The sequence below is a fragment of the Rhinoraja longicauda genome, chromosome 9 (assembly GCF_053455715.1).
Source record: "Rhinoraja longicauda isolate Sanriku21f chromosome 9, sRhiLon1.1, whole genome shotgun sequence".
NCBI lineage: Eukaryota > Metazoa > Chordata > Chondrichthyes > Rajiformes > Arhynchobatidae > Rhinoraja > Rhinoraja longicauda.
The window spans coordinates 38,270,454-38,287,262 of record NC_135961.1 but is presented as its reverse complement, the minus strand read 5'-3'; the positions used below and the strand labels follow the sequence as shown (position 1 = coordinate 38,287,262).

Sequence of the window (16,809 nt, the reverse complement as noted above, 5' to 3'; positions counted from 1 at the left end):
TGGAATTCCTCCGTCAGCTGTGAAAATCCACTTCCCTTCTCCTGGAATCGTTCTCAAGATCTTCCTCTGACAAGGTGCCGGGACGGATGGGTTTTTGAAAATGGTTCGATCTCCAGCATTGTAACCGAGGTAGGTTTCCGCTTTGGTCAAAGGTTGGACTTCATGAGAAGTCATGGAGAATGGTAGGCTTGTATTTCAATAATGAATATGCAGGAAGGTGTAGGTTTATTGTTATCATTGTCACATGTTCCAAGGTACAGTGAAAAGCTTGTTGTACATGCTATCCAAACAGATCAGATACTGTATACCATACATAGTTAAAATCAGTTCAAACTCAAGTACAATAGGTAGAGCAAATGGGAAGATAGAGTGCAGAATATCCGGCACATAATGTCTTTTTTTATAAGCCAGCATCTGTAGTTCCTTGTGTCTATAGTGTCCCAGGCATGGCCTCACCAAGGCCTCTTCCTCACCCATTCTTGGCTTATGTTACAGTGACGGAGCTGGTGGTTTCGGAGCAGAGGAAGCGAGCGGGAATCCTCAACCAGATGTGCTTCAGTTTGGGGATGATGTTCCTGTTCATGGGGGGTGGGGTCAGCTGAGCTACTGATAACTGGGAGGAGAGGTGATGACCAGGGGGAGAGGCATTACTATTGGTAACCGGGAAGAGGGACATTACTACTGGTAACCGAGCAAAGGGCATTACTAGTGGTAACCAGGGGAGGGGCATTTCTACTAGTAACCAGGCCAGGGGCGTTACTACTGGTAGCATAGGAGGAGGGCTATATTGTTACTAATTATAGTGCTGGGTGAATGTGTGGTTTGGGTAGGTAGTTACCGCTGATAATATCTGTTGAATGATTGGTGAGGATGACTGGTTATGGTTAGCAATGACTGGTTACCACTGGTAATGCTTGGTGTGTGACAGGTTGCAGCTGGTAATCTCTGCTGTAGTGATTGGTCACTTGGTGCCATGCTCCCGCCCCGGATAACTGCCCACGTTCCCATTGCCAGGCTGATCCCCGAGTCTCCCCGGTGGATGATGTCCCGACGGAAGGAAGCGGAGGCGTTTCGGATTCTCCGGCAGGTGGCGGCGAGGAACGGTGCTCGTTGGTCGCCCACGGCCCAGGTGACTGGGATGCTGGGGCAATGCCCATCCTACCCCAGGGACCTTCCCCGCGATTGGTGGCTCCCAGCCCTGCACCCATCATCATCAACGCAAGCCCATCTAGTCTAGTGTAGATGGGGCATCTTGGGCAAGTTGGGCAGAAGGGCCTGTTTCCATGCTGTATCCCTCTATGTCCAGGGGTGACGAGACATCCAGCTCCACCTTCCAGGGATGGCCTGGGCTCCGCCATGCATGGCGAGGCTGTTGTTGGGGCTGGTGGGTAGCGAGCCAGAGGGTGCCAGCTTCATGTGGAGTCAAACCGTCCTGCAAGGTCAAACCTGTCGCTGGGTGGTGGGACAAGTCAGTGCTCCGGGGAGGTCTACCCTTGCCCGGCCGCTCCAGTGTTACCTGAGCTTCTGTGTCTCTGCAGACTGTTACCATGGAGGAGAGGGATGGAGAGGTGACCCGTCCGACCCTGCTGGACCTGGTTAGGACTCCAAGGATGAGGAAACACACTCTGATTCTGATGATAAACTGGTGAGGCTGACTATGGTTCACACCGTCTGTCCCCACACGGCGGGCGGGATTTGGAGCAGGAGGAGGCCACTCGGCCACATGGGCAGCACAGTGGCACATCTATAAGATCATAGGGCTGCACAGTGGCACAGGCACAGGCACAGTGGCACAGGCTGCACAGAGGCTGCTGCCTCACAGTGCCAGAGACCCGGGTTCAATCCCAACCACGGATGCTGTCTGAATAGAGTTTGTACATTCTCCCTGTGACCATGTGGGTTTTCTTCGGGTGCTCTGGTTTCCTCCCACACTCCAAAGGCGTGCAGGTTTGTAGGTTAATTGGCTTGGGGACATTGTCCCTAGTTTGTAGGATAGAACTAGTAAATGGGTGATTGCTGATTTGCGCAGACTCGGTGAGTTGAAGGGCCTCTTTCCACGCTGTATCTCTAAAACTATAAAATTTAAAATTAAAGCACGTGTTCAATCCAAATCTGGAATGCTATCTATGTGTGGAGTTTGCACCTTCTTCCTGTGACCTCGCAGTTTCCCTTGGATGCTCAGTTTAACTAGCACATCCCAGAGACGTCCGGGTTTGTAGGTCACATTGGCCTCTGTAAAATTGTCTCTAGTGTGTAGGGAGTGGATGCGAAAGTCAGATAACAAAGAACTGGTGTGTACGGGTGATCGATGGTCGGCCTAGACTCTATGGACCGAAGGACCTGTTTCCCTGCTGTATCTTTCACTCAATTTCAATTTCAATCACGAGTCAAGCCAAGAGTGTGTAATTGTCATATGTACTGACAATGGAAGAATGAAATTCTTACTTGCTGCAGTTTAACAGGTCGGTAAATATAATAACATACAGATAAATATAACAATAATACAATAAATTAATGACTGAAATACTAAGTAACTACAATAGTGCAAAATGTAAGTCTGTAGTGCAACCAAAGACAGTGTATGGAAGATCATAGCTGCTGAGGTTAGTGTTGTGCACTGTTCAAGAGATGGTTGCTGGGACGAAGCTGTTCTTGAACCTGATGGATCATTCTTCAGACGGGTGGAAACCAGCTCCTTCCTGATACCAACTACCCTTTGTGTGAAGGGCACAAAGTGCCAGAGTAACAGCAAGTCGAACAGGATCCCTGGAGAACATCCATCTGAAGAAGGGTCCCAACACCAGGGATGCTGCCTGACCCGTTGAGTTCCTCCAGCTGTGTGTCTTTCCTTGGTAAAGCAGCATCAGCATTGTTTCAACCTAATAAACCATGTTTAATAGGAACATGAGAGGTAACTTTTTTACACAAAGGGTGTATGGATGGAGCTGCCAAAGGAGGTAGTTGTGGCACGTACTATCACATTGTTTAAGAAACATTTAGACAAGTACATGGATAGAACAGGTTTAGAGAGATATGGGCCAAACACAGGCAGGTGGCACTGGTGTAGATGGGACATGTTGGTTGGGGTAGGCAAGTTGGACCGAAGGGCCTGTTTCCATACCGTATGACTCTAATTACTCTAGAAACCAATATCATGGTAACATACCTGAAGAGCAAAAAAACGGAGCCTAGAAAACTATAGTAAAATGTATCCCTCTGTGTTCTACCTTGGTTAGTCTAACGTGACATAATTTTCAAATCAACAACCAGTGTAAAGTAGCAGAGTGTCGTCAGCGGATGTGACTTACCAAAGGTCTGCTCTGCCCTGCAGGTTTGCCGGCGCCCTGGTCTACCAAGGGCTGGTCATGCGCTTGGGGACGCTGGGTGGAAACATCTACCTTGACTTCTTCATCTCCGGAGCCGCGGAAATCCCGGCCTCGATCATTGTATTTCTGGTCATCGAGAGGATTGGGCGCCGCCTCCCCTTCGCTGCCGGAGGGCTCCTGTCGGGGGCATCCTGCCTGATCGCAGCCTTCATACCCGAGAGCAAGTACCCCTGGGACTGTGGGACCGTTCAGGCTGATGAGGATCAGGAGGCACCAGTCAATGAAGGGGATACGTGTGATAGAGCAGAGCATAGAGCATAGAGTGTAGAGCGTAGAGCGTAGAGCGTAGAGCATAGAGCATAGAGTGTAGAGCATAGAACATAGTGTAGAGCGTAAAACCTACAGCATAAAGCATAGAACAGAAAACATGGAGTGGAGAACGTAGAGTGTAAAATGAAGAACAAAGCGTAGAGCATAGAACATCTTCTGTAGAGCATAGAACATGGAGCGTAGAGAATAGAGCGTAGAGCATGGAACTGCACAGCACAGGAACAGTCCCTTTGGCCCTCTATGTGTGTGCAGAAACTGATGCTGGTTCAACTAATCGCTTCTGCCTGCACATGATCCATGCCCTCCAATCCCTGCATATCCAGATGTTTGAAAATATGTGGCCTGTAGCTCTCGTGTCCATCTTTGTAAACCACAAATCCTGAACTGGAGAGAACTGGACCTTGTTACGTCTCCCTGCAACTCCTTGGTTCGCTCATCCCTTCCCACCCAACCCATCGTCTCCCGGTCACTTTCCCCTGCAACACCTGGTCCTATTCCTCTTCCCCACCTTCGTTCCTTTACATCTGTGACTAGTGCGGTGCCGCAAAGTTCGGTGTTGGGACCCCAGTTATTTACAATATATATTAATAATTTAGATGAGGGAATTAAACGTGACATCTCCAAGTTTGCGGATGACACAAAGCTGAGTGGCAGTGTGAGCTGCGAAGAGGATGCTATGAGGCTGCAGGGTGACTTGGATAGGTTGGGTGAGTGGGCAGATGCATGGCAGTTTCAGTATAATGTGGATAAATGTGAGGTTATCCACTTTGGTGGCAAGAATAGGAAGGCAGATTATTATCTGAATGGTGTCAGATTAGGAAAAGGGGAGGTGCAATAAGATCTGAGTGTGCTCGTACATCAGTCATTGAAAGTAAGCATGCAGGTACAGCAGGCCGTGAAGAAAGCTAATGGCATGTTGGCCTTCATTGCAAGGGGATTTGAGTTTAGGAGGAAGGAGGTCCTACTGCAGGTAAACACAAAATACTGGAGTAACTCAATGGGTCAGGCAGCATCTCTGGAGAGAAGGAATGGGTGACGTTTTGGGTCGAGACCCTTCTACTGCAGTTGTACAGGGCCCAGGTGAGACTGCACCTGGAGCAATTTTGGTCTCCTAATTTGAGGAAGGACATTCTTGCTTTTGAGGTTAACCTCAATAACCAGCGTAGGTTCACCCGGTTAATTCCCGGGATGGCGAGACTGACATATGATGAAAGAATGTGTTGACTGGGCTTGTATTCACTGGAATTTAGAAGGATGAGAGAAGATCTTATAGAAACATATAAAATTCTTAAAGGATTGGACTGGCTAGATGCAGCAAAAAATGTTCCCGATGTTGATGGAGTCCAGAACTAGGGGTCACCGTTTAAGAATAAGTGGTGGGCCATTTAGCACTGTGATGAGGAAAACTGTTTCACCCAGAGAGTTGTGAATCTGTGGAATTCTCTGCCACAGAAGGCAGTGGAGACTAATTCACTGGATATTTTCAAGAGAGAATTAGATTGAGCTCTTAGGGCTAAAGGAATCAAGGGATATGGAGGAAAAGCAGGAACGGGATACTAATTTTAGATGATCAGCCGTGATCATATTGAATGGCAGTGCTGGCTCAAAGGGTCGAATAGCCTACTCCTGCACCCATTTTTCTATGTTTTTATCTAACTTGTCGCATTCCTTTGATCAGTATTCCTTAATCTTGGAATCTAAGGAATCTTGGAACCTTATACCTATGGTAAATCTATTCATTTATCAATTTTTTGCAAATTGTACAGATGTACAGGGCATAGGTGACATCACATTACTGTGGAGGGAATCAGTCGTCTTATTTCAGGAAGGATGTTGATGAATTAGAAGTAATTCAGAGAAGGTTCACCAGCGTAACACTTGGATGGGGAAAGGTTGAACAGGATAGCCTTGTATTCCTGGAAGTTTAATAGGAAACTTGATTTTAAACATAAAATTCCTGAAGGGTCTTGACAGGGTGGATGTGGAGAGGACTTTCCTCTTGTGGGAGTATCTAGTTTTAGACATCACAGGAGATAGACACAAAGTGCTAGAGTAACTCAACGGGTCAGGCAGCATCTTTGGAGAAAAAGGATGGGTGACATCTCGGGACAGGACCTTCCTGTTTCAAAGGAGTTGCCCACTGAAGAGACAAATCACAACTTTTCTTTCTCACAAAGTTGAGGGGAGACCTGATAGAAGTTTATAGAATTATGTGAGGCGTAGACAAGTGCAGAGAATCAGGATGGAAACATCAAATACTAGAGGGCATAGCTTTAAGGTGGGAGGAGCCAAATTTAAAGGATATATGTGCGGGGCAAGATTGTTATACATAAAGAGGGTGTGTGCGCCTGGAGCGCGCTGCCAGAGATGGTGGTGGAGGCAAATACGATAATTACCGTGAGTCAGAGGGTCGCAAGTCTTTGAAACTCCGTTCCTGAAAAGCCGGTGGAAGCAGACCCCTTGAATATTTTTAAGTCAGAGGGATTCTTGATAAGCAAGAGAACATAGAACATAGAACAGTACAGCACAGGAACAGGCCCTTCGGCCCACAATCACCATGCCGAACATGATGCCATGTTCATCCAAACTCTTATCTGCCTGCACATAATCCATATCCCTCCATTCCTTGCATATACATGTGCTTTTCCAAAAGTCTCTCAATCTATCATATCTGCCTCCACCACTGCCAGCAGCGTGTTCCAGACACTCACCGCTCTCTGTGTGTAAATTTGCCCTGCACATCTCCTTTAAACTTTTCCTCTCTTACCTTAAAGTTATGCCCTCCAGTATTTGACATTTCCACCCTGAGAAAGGTTTTGATGCTTACCCTATCTACGCCTCTCACAACTTTATATACTTTTGTCATGTCTCCCCTCAATTTCTGACAAGGAAGAGAGGTTATGATTTATCTCATGAAATGAGCCGTAATCTTGGAATGAAATGGAGATGAAGGAGAATTTCTTTCGCCAGATGATGGTCAATCTGCGGAATTCATTGCCACAGATGGTGGTGGAGGCTGACATTGGGTATTTTAAAGCAGGGATTGATAAATTCTTGATAATCATCAAAGGTTACGGGGAGAGGGCAAGAGAATGGGGTTGAGAGGGAAAAATAGATCAGCTACGATCAAATGACGGAGAAGACACGATAGGCCGAATGGCCTAATTCTGCTCCTATATCTTATGGTCAAAAGGTAGCTTGCGATATTCTGAGGTTTATTGGGAGGCAGGACATTTTGTGAATTGGTGATATTTCTTCCATTGTAGATCTCCGCTGGCTGAAGACTGTGGTCACGTCCTTGGGCAGGCTGGGCATAACTATTACCATGGAGATGGTGTGCTTCGTAAACACAGAGCTGTACCCCACTTACTTGCGGTAAGAACTACAAATATCGCAGATGCTGGGAATCTGCAACAAAATAAGAAAGCACCGAAAATGCTCAGCAGGTCGGGCAGCATATGTGGCGGGAGAAACAGGGTCAACGTTTCAGGATGAAGACCTTTCATCCTAACTTGGATTTGAGGTTAATTAAAGAGTGGATATTCCACACATCCCAAAGATGTGCAGGTTTGTAGTTTAAATGGCCTCTGTAAATTGCCCCTAGTGTGTTGGGAATTGATGAGAAAGTGGGATAGCATAGAACTAGTGTGAATGGGTGATCGATGGTCAGTGTGGATTCAGTGGGCCGATGGGCCTGTTTCTATGATGCATCTCTAAACTAACCAGAGGTGGTTGTCACAGCAGGAGCTTCGGTGTGTCGGTGTGCGCCTCGTTGTTGGACCTCGGTGGCATCCTCTGCCCGTTCCTCGTGTTCAGGCTGGCTGCCCTCTCGGTGCAGATGCCGCTCGTGGTTTTTGGTGAGTTGCCTGCGGTGGGAAGCAAATGGCTCTCCTTGTACAGGGTGCGGGGTGAGGGTGTCAGACCGATCCCATTCACTGCCGTTCCCCAAAACTGACAACCCGTCAATGGAGCTGGAAACTGAAGGGGCTTTTTTGTTGCTCTGTTGGTGTCTTCCATGTTGTGTGTGTGGATCTCTATGTGTGTGTCTGTGAGTGAGTCTGTGTGTGACTGTGTGTATGCATGTGCCTGTATGTGTGTGTGGGAGTGTTTGTATGTGTGTCTGTCTGTGAGAGAGTATATGTATGTGAGACTGTGTATGTCTCTGTGCATGTGTATCTATCTTTCTCTATGTGTATATGTCTGTGCAATTGAATAGCTGTGTATCTTTGTACCTCTGTGTGTGTCTGTGAATGTCTATATGTATGTTTTGGAAGAAGTGTGTCTGAGCTTGTTTGTGTGTCTGCACGTATCTATATACATGTTTGCGTGCATGTATGAGTCTGTGTGTAGATATGTGTCCATCCGCGTGTGACTGTGTGTGAATGTGTCTTTGTGTGAATCTGTGCCTGTGTGTACTACTGTCTGTGTGTGTGTGTGTGTGTGTGTGTGTGTGTGTGTGTTTGTGTGAGTGTACATGACTATGTGTGAGTTCCTGTACCACTGTATGTGTGTATGCATGTGTGTAACAGTGTGTGTGTGCTTATTGTACCCATGTACGCAGTCTGCGTTGTTGCACGGACGTCTCTCTCTTTCCCTCTCAGCCCTACCTTTCCCAAGGGGTTGTAATCCTCACTGCCTGCTCCTTTACCTGCCTGGTTCACCGCCTCACCCCTCACGCCTCCCCAGTGGCGAGAGAGTTTTCTTGGATTTGCAGCTTTAAACGCCAGCTAGATTCACCAAATTCCCCGTTGTACTGAGTTGAATCAGCAGTCTTCTCTCTTCCCCTGTTTGTGTCCGTTCTCAGGGATGATCGGGCTGGTTTCCGGGGTCCTGGTGCTGTTTCTGCCCGAGACAAAGGGGTTGACTTTGCCCGACACCATTGAGGAGATCGAGGACATCAGCCGGTGAGTGCCCAAGTGATGTCCCCTCGCCCACCCTAGAACATAGGACAGTACAGCACAGGAACAGGCCCTTCATGCCAAGTCCAACTCTTATCTGCCTGCATTTGATTCATGTCCCTTTTGTATCTGCCTCCACCATCACCCCTGGCAGTACGTTCTAGATGACCACCACCCTGTGTATTTTGTGGTGACCCCACATCTTGTGACCTGCACCTCCCACCCCACCACTCATGATCCCTCACCTTGTGACCCCTCACTTTGCACCTGCCTTACCACCTGGTGGCACAGTGATGCAGCAGTAGAGTTGCTGCTTACAGTGCCAGAGACCCAAGATCAATACTGATTATGGGTGCTATCTGTATGGAGTTTATACGTTCTCCCTGTGACTGCGTGGGTTTACTCCGGGTGCTCTTGTTTCCTCCCACCAACAAGAGGTTGGTGGGAGGAAACACCAAAGACGTGCAGGCTTGTAGGTTAATTTGCTTTTGTAAGTAGTTGCTAGTTGTAGGATAGAACTAGAGTATGGGTGATCGATGGTCGGTGCAGACTCAGTGGGACGAAGAGCCTTTATCCACGCAATATCTCTAAACTAAACTAAACCAAACCTGTGACCCCCACATCCTATGCTTGCCCCATACCTGTGACCTCTCACTTTATACCTGCCCCACCACCTGTGACCCCACATCCGTGACCCCTCACCTTGCACCTGTCCCCACCACCTGTCCACGCTATGGTGTGGGGGGGGTATATTCAATGTGCTGGGTGGAAGTGAACAGGGAGGACTCTGCCTCAACATTTCACCTCCCTCACTGACAGAATACTGAAGGGACTAAAGGAGTTGCCGCTGGGTGGCGTTTTGTACCGAGCGAGCGAGTGAACGAATGAACATTGTGCGCAGTGAAAACATTTAACACAGTGGATGGAGGACTAGGAACGTTTCTAAGCCAGTGAGGGCGGGAGGGGGGGGGGGGGGGGGGGGGCGGGGGTTGGAACTCACTGCGTGGGAGAATGGTGGTGGCGGAAACCCCCCACACGTTGCCCACAACACGAACTCTGAGCTGAGGATGGGATTGGAAAGCAAAGTCCGTTCCCAATTGACCTTCCCTTGCGCTGCGAGGTTTGATGTTTTTGTAATGAATATCCGCTTGTTCCACCAGGTGGAAGAGAAACTCTTCGAGGACAACCTACCAGAAGGTGGTTCTTCACTCAATGACACCAACACACAGTGCCAGGGACAACGCGTGAATAGATCGCACTATTGTTCTTCAGCACCAATGTCAGCTTCACATTTTCCCGCTATATTACAATCATAGACTTGTACAGCACAGAAACAGGCCCTTCGGCCCACCTTATCTGTGCCAACCAAGTTGCAATTCTGAGATAGTCCCATTTGCCTGCATTTGGCCCATATCACTCTAAACCCTTAAAAGACACAAAGTGCTGCAGTAACTCAGCAGGTCTGGCAGCATCTCTGAAGAACTTGGATGGGTGATGTTTTGGGTCGGGACACTTCTTCAGACCCTCTGTACATTTTAGTCCTATAGAACTGTAGAAGCTCATGAGAGGAATAGACCGAGTAGTCACACCAAGCCTCGTGCCCAGAGTAGGTGAATTGAGAACCAGAGTTATACCAACTCAAACCCACATTATATGTGATGTTTATTTGGACAGGTACATGAATGGGAAAGGTTTAGAAGGATATGAGCCAAATGCAGGCAGGTGGGACTAGTCTAGATGGGGCATCTTGGTTGCCCTGGGCAAGTTAGGCCAAGGTCCTGTTTCCATGCTTTATGACTCTAGAGGATTCCAAACTAGAGAGCATAGGCTTAAGGAGAGAGATTTAAGAGTGACATCAGGAGCAACTTTTTCATTCAGAGGTTAGTCCACATCTGCAGTAAGCTGCCAGGGGGAGCTATGGAAATGGATACAAATATGACTTTTAAAAATCATTTGGACAGATGCATGGATAGGGAGGGTTTAGAGGGTTCTAGGGCCAAATGCAGGTAAATGGGACCAGCAGAAATTGCCAACTTGGTTGGCATGGACAGGGGAGGGTGTGGGGGGGGAGGGGGGGGGGGTACTATACAGCTCCATGGCTCTCCTGCATTGTCAATATTATGCTTCTGTGATTAAAAGCTTGAAGCAAGGGTTCTTGCCTTGAGAAGTATGGGAGAGAGCAATGCCTGTCAATGGGTAAACAACCCATGACTCTGACCCCAAATTTTCATTCAACATTGCCCGAGTTTGCGATTCACTGCTGATATGTAAACTAGATAGAGGGAATGGATTATCCTTTTATTTATACGTCAGACTTTATTAAAGTTTGATGCAAATATATCCAAGTGTTTGATGTTATTACTGCACCAGAGGACACAGGTTTAAGGTGAAGAGGGAAAGATTTAATAGGAACCTGAGGGACAACATTTTCACACAAAGGGTGGTGGGTATATGGAACAAGTTACCAGAGGGGGTAATTGAGGCAGGTACTATTGCAACATTTAAGAAACATTTGAACAGGTAGATAGATAGGGAAGGTTTGGAGGGATAAGGGCCAAACCTAGGCAGGTGGAACTAGTGTAGATGGGGCATGTTGGTCAGCATGGGCAAGTTAGGCCAAAGGCCTGTTTCCAAGCTGTATGACTTTATGACCCTACTCTACTGTATAATGCAAAAATAGTGTTGTGAAGATGTTAGTGCATCGTGTTAAAGGGGAGAGAGTGGTTTGTGGGTTACTCAGCAAACAACCAGAGCAGTACAGGGTCTGGAAATTCAGCTGGATTGGTATCTGGTGTTACAATACTACCAGCAATCCCCCTGAAGTTATTTTTAAAGGCTGACAGTAATGTGAAGTTTGTTGGCTTTTGCAGAACAGAGCTGGTGTGGTCCCCATTTTGATTTAATAGCAGCGAGCATTAGGGGCCAAGTGTGAGAGTATCTGCTGCAATTATCTCCTCTGGCAGCTCATTCCATGTACTCACCACCCTCTGTGTGATAGCCATGACCTCAGGAAGCAGTCCACATAGGATCACCCACAATCCAGCCAGCACTGTTCTAGTACTGAGGACTGCTGCCAAATGACGAGTACATGCTATGGTGCTGGGAGGGTTTGGCAGCTGTATTACACATTGGTTCGGACACATACGGAGTATTGTGAGCAGTTCTGGTCACCGTGTTATGGAAAGAATGCAAAGGTGTTGGGGAGGTTGCAGAGGAGGTTCACCAGGATGTTGCCTGGTGTCAGTGCTCCACGAAAACAGGCACAAAATCACATGGCTGGAAGCTGGTTTTGTTCGAGTACTTGCCTTTATTTACCATTCCAGGAGGCTGGAGAGGAAAGGAAGAGCACAACTTACACGTGCCATTGTGTAGCTGCGGTAACTTTGCAAAGTGGTTGGTATTCACTTTTTCCTCCAGAAACCATGATCCAGGTTTGATTCCTGGATGGAGGTTTCCTGCCAATGAAATCGAGCATCGAATTGACCATCCAGTCCATGCACTGAGGGAGGCTGTCACTATTAACCTGGCCCCTCCGATACCAATGTCCCTCTATGTAAGAGACAGACACAAGATGCTGGAGTAACCCAGCGGGTCAGGCTGCAACTCTGGAGAAAATGGGTAGGTGACAATAGACAATAGACAATAGACAATAGACAATAGACAATAGACAATAGGTGCAGGAGTAGGCCATTCAGCCCTTCGAGCCAGCAACGCCATTCAATGCGATCATGGCTGATCACTCTCAATCAGTACCCCGTTCCTGCCTTCTCCCCATACCCCCTCACTCCGCTATCCTTAAGAGCACTATCCAGCTCTCTCTTGAAAGCATCCAACGAACTGGCCTCCACTGCCTTCTGCGGCAGAGAATTCCACACCTTCACCACTCTCTGACTGAAAAAGTTCTTCCTCATCTCCGTTCTAAATGGCCTACCCCTTATTCTTAAACTGTGGCCCCTTGTTCCAGGACTCCCCCAACATTGGGAACATGTTTCCTGCCTCTAATGTGTCCAATCCCCTAATTATCTTATATGTTTCAATAAGATCCCCCCTCATCCTTCTAAATTCCAGTGTATACAAGCCCAATCGCTCCAGCCTTTCAACATACGACAGTCCCGCCATTCCGGGAATTAACCTAGTGAACCTACGCTGCACGCCCTCCATAGCAAGAATATCCTTCCTCAAATTTGGAGACCAAAACTGCACACAGTACTCCAGGTGCGGTCTCACCAGGGCCCGGTACAACTGTAGAAGGACCTCTTTGCTCCTAAACTCAACTCCTCTTGTTATGAAGGCCAACATTCCATTGGCTTTCTTCACTGCCTGCTGTACCTGCATGCTTCCTTTCATTGACTGATGCACTAGGACACCCAGATCTCGTTGAACTCCCCCCCCCTCCTAACTTGACGCCATTCAGATAATAATCTGCCTTTCTATTCTTACTTCCAAAGTGAATAACCTCACACTTATCTACATTAAACTGCATCTGCCATGTATCCGCCCACTCACACAACCTGTCTAAGTCACCCTGCAGCCTTATTGCATCTTCCTCACAATTCACACTACCCCCCAGCTTAGTATCATCTGCAAATTTGCTAATGGTACTTCTAATCCCTTCGTCTACGTCATTAATGTATATCGTAAATAGCTGGGGTCCCAGCACCGAACCTTGCGGTACCCCACTGGTCACTGCCTCCCATTCCGAAAGGGACCCATTATCCCCACTCTTTGCTTTCTGTCTGTCAACCAATTTTCTATCCATGTCAGTACCCTACCCCCAATACCATGTGCCCTAATTTTGCCCACTAATCTCCTATGTGGGACCTTGTCGAAGGCTTTCTGAAAGTCGAGGTACACCACATCCACTGACTCTCCCCTGTCAATTTTCCTAGTTACATCCTCAAAAAATTCCAGTAGATTTGTCAAGCATGATTTCCCCTTCGTAAATCCATGCTGACTCGGAATGATCCTGTTACTGCTATCCAAATGCTCAGCAATTTCGTCTTTTATAATTGACTCCAGCATCTTCCCCACCACTGATGTCAGACTAACTGGTCTATAATTACCCGTTTTCTCTCTCCCTCCTTTCTTAAAAAGTGGGATAACATTTGTTATCCTCCAATCCACAGGAACTGATCCTGAATCTATAGAACATTGCAAAATGATCTCCAATGCTTCCACTATTTCTAGAGCCACCTCCTTAAGTACCCTGGGATGCAGACCATCAGGCCCTGGGGATTTATCAGCCTTCAGTCCCATCAGTCTACCCAAAACCATTTCCTGCCTAATGTGGATTTCCTTCAGTTCCTCCATCACCCTAGGTTCTCCGGCCCCTAGAACATTTGGGAGATTGTGTGTATCTTCCTCAGTGAAGACAGATCCAAAGTAACGGTTTAACTCGTCTGCCATTTCTTTGTTCCCCATAATAAATTCCCCTGCTTCTGTCTTCAAGGGACCCACATTTGCCTTGACTATTTTTTTCCTCTTCACGTACCTAAAAAAACTTTTGCTATCCTCCTTTATATTATTGGCTAATTTACCCTCGTACCTCATCTTTTCTCCCCGTATTGCCTTTTTAGTTAACTTTGATGACCTTTTGGTTGGGATGTTTCTTCATACTCAATATAAATTTATATGATTCTCTCTATATGAGGTTTGGCTGATAAAAGAATACAAACAGTAAACACTTGCTGATAATATGATATCCCATCACCTCCCCAGATCAAAGCACGATCCCATCCCTCCCTCCCTCTCTCTCTCCACCTGGTGCTATAACCTCCTGGTAAAGTAAAAGCCGAAGGTGAGATCAAAGGAATTTAATGTTTCAGGGGAAGAATTTGACACCTGATTGAGCATACGCATTGGACGTTGATCGTTCCTCTGTTGCATCCAACCTAACCATCCCGTATGACATCTGCGATCCAGTCAATAAAGAAAGATGTCCGCACGTAAACTCCTGGCTTCATCGCCCTCGCGCAACCGAGGCCCCACGAGGTCACTCCTTGGATAATGTAACTCCCTTTGGCATCTGGACAAACCAAAGGCCCTCCACTGTCACCCTAGGAAACACCGAAAGCCAGCAATGAGATGACAGGGCTCATGGCTTAACCTCATAGATAGGGTGAATGCACAGATTCTTTTGCCTAGGGTAGGGCAATCAAATACAAGAAGACATAGGTTTATGGTTAGAGGGGCAAGATTTAATAGGAATCTTCAGGGCAACTTTTTCCACACAGATGGTGGTGAGTATATAGAATGAGCTGCCACAGGAGGTAATTGAGGGAGATACTATAACATCATTTAAAAGACACTTGGATAGGTTATTGGATGGAAAAGGTTTAGAGGGATATGAGCCAAACGGCCATGGGCAAATGGGACCAGCTTAGATGGGATCGGTATGGACAAGTTGGGCCAAAGGGCCTGTTTCCGTGCTGAATGGGTTTAAGACTCTATAATACACCTTTCAGATGAAGGTCTACACATTTATGTGCCTTTCTAAAAGTTTCACCACCCCAGGCAGCGTGTTACAGGCACTCACCACACACGGTGTTAAAATATTTGCCCCACAAATCTCCTTTAAACTTTGCCCCTCTCACCTGAAAATTACGCCCTCTAGTATTTGATATTTCCATCCAGATAAAAAGATTCTGACTGTCTATGCCTCTCATAATTTTATATATATTTCTATCAGGTCTCCCCTCAACCTCCGGCGTTCTAAAGAAAATAAGCCAAGTCTGTCCAACCTCTCCCTGTAGCTAATACTCTCTGAAGCAGGCATCATTCTGGTAAACCTCCTTTGCACCCTTTCCAATGCCTCACATCCTTTCTCATTGGGAAGGATATCACGCACAAAGTTTGGGATTTCATGATGCAGCTGTACAAGTGTGTGGTGAGACTACACTTGGTGCACCCTGTGTAGTTCTGGTCTCCTCGTTACAGGGAGGGTGGGATTAAGTTGGAAAGTTGGAAAGAGTGCAGAAGAGATTCACTAGGATGTTACCGGGGCTTGGGGGCTTGTTATAAGAAGGGATTGGATACGTTGGGACTTTTCCTTTTGAGTGAAGGAGATTACCTTAATGATGGCATTGCTTTAAGATGAGTGGTGCAAAGCTTAAAGCAGATGTGCAGGGCACGTTTTATTTACACGTGGAGTGATGGGTGCCCTGAATGCATTACCAGAGGTGGTGGTGGAGGCAGATACAATGTTTAAGATGCTTTTGGATAGGCACATGGATATACAGGGAATGGAGGGATATGGAAATTCTGGTAATGCAGAAAGAACAATATCACAACCATATAAGTTCCTCTTTTCTACATTTCCGCTGTTTGAAGGTGCCCAGAAAACTCACAAATCATGAAGAAAGCTCATCAATGCCTGGACTTCCTCAGAAGATTGAAGAGATTTAGTATGTTGAGGACCATTTTATGGATCTTAACACTTTATGGATCTTCTATGGGTGTATGGTTGAGAGCAGTGTTGCAATGCTAATCTTTTAGGTGCCGGAGCTGTCACTGGGGCCGGAGTGGCCGCTGGTAAATTCCCCGCTGTTTATTTATTTATTTTTTTACAGAGGTGCCGGAGCAGCGCTGCGGTGAGCTCCAGCAACACTGCAACCCTGGTTGAGCGCATGCTGACTGGTTGCATCGTGGCATGGTTCGGCATTTTGAATACCCAGGAACGAAGGAGACTACAAAGCGTGGTGGACACTGTCCAGTCCATCATGGGTACTGACTTCCCCACCATTGACAGGTACTGTCCCCAGGTTGGAAATGTTGAAGACGAGAGGACATAGCTTTAAAGTGAGAGGAGCAAAGTTTAAAGGAGATATGCTGGGCAATTTTCTTACACGGAACGTGGTGGACACCTGGAATGTGCTTCCAGGGGTGGTGGTGGAGGGAGATATGATACTAGCATTCAGGGGGCAGTGAGATAGGCATGGTACGCAGGAGTATGGATCACGTGCAAGCAATGGAGATTAGTTTATCTTGGCATTATGTTCGGCACAGACATTGTGGAGCAGAAGGCCTGTTCCTATGGTATACTGTTCTATGTTTCATAAATAATTCATGCACATAGAATTATTGGTTAACATAAATTATGATGGGTGCACAGAGTTAGTACAGAAATAGAATTTACCGCATGGGCGAATATCATCGCAATAGTCGTATCTTTTAGCTGGATCTGTTGTGTAACACCATGGACCGTTGAGATCACTGTCTGGGTTTCTGCAATGCTGTATTTAAACATGACTGTTTTA

At 46.9% G+C, this 16,809-nt stretch overlaps 1 protein-coding gene across 1 annotated transcript; it reads left to right on the top strand.

Moving 5' to 3' along the window:
* The first annotated feature begins 890 nt into the window (after positions 1-890).
* Positions 891-10,581, top strand: LOC144597059 (solute carrier family 22 member 2-like). The gene is made up of 8 exons (XM_078405972.1): positions 891-907; positions 1,015-1,129; positions 1,539-1,645; positions 3,332-3,546; positions 6,923-7,031; positions 7,401-7,513; positions 8,461-8,560; positions 9,715-10,581. The coding sequence occupies exons 1-8, from the start codon at positions 891-893 to the stop codon at positions 9,800-9,802; spliced, it is 864 nt and encodes a 287-aa protein (XP_078262098.1). The 3' UTR covers positions 9,803-10,581.
* Positions 10,582-16,809: the final 6,228 nt, after the last annotated feature.

Coding starts and splice junctions, on each gene's coding strand:
- LOC144597059 (XM_078405972.1), top strand. Junction 1,130..1,538: donor GTTGGTCGCCCACGGCCCAG/GTGACTGGGATG, acceptor GTGTCTCTGCAG/ACTGTTACCATGGAGGAGAG. Junction 1,646..3,331: donor CTGATTCTGATGATAAACTG/GTGAGGCTGACT, acceptor TCTGCCCTGCAG/GTTTGCCGGCGCCCTGGTCT.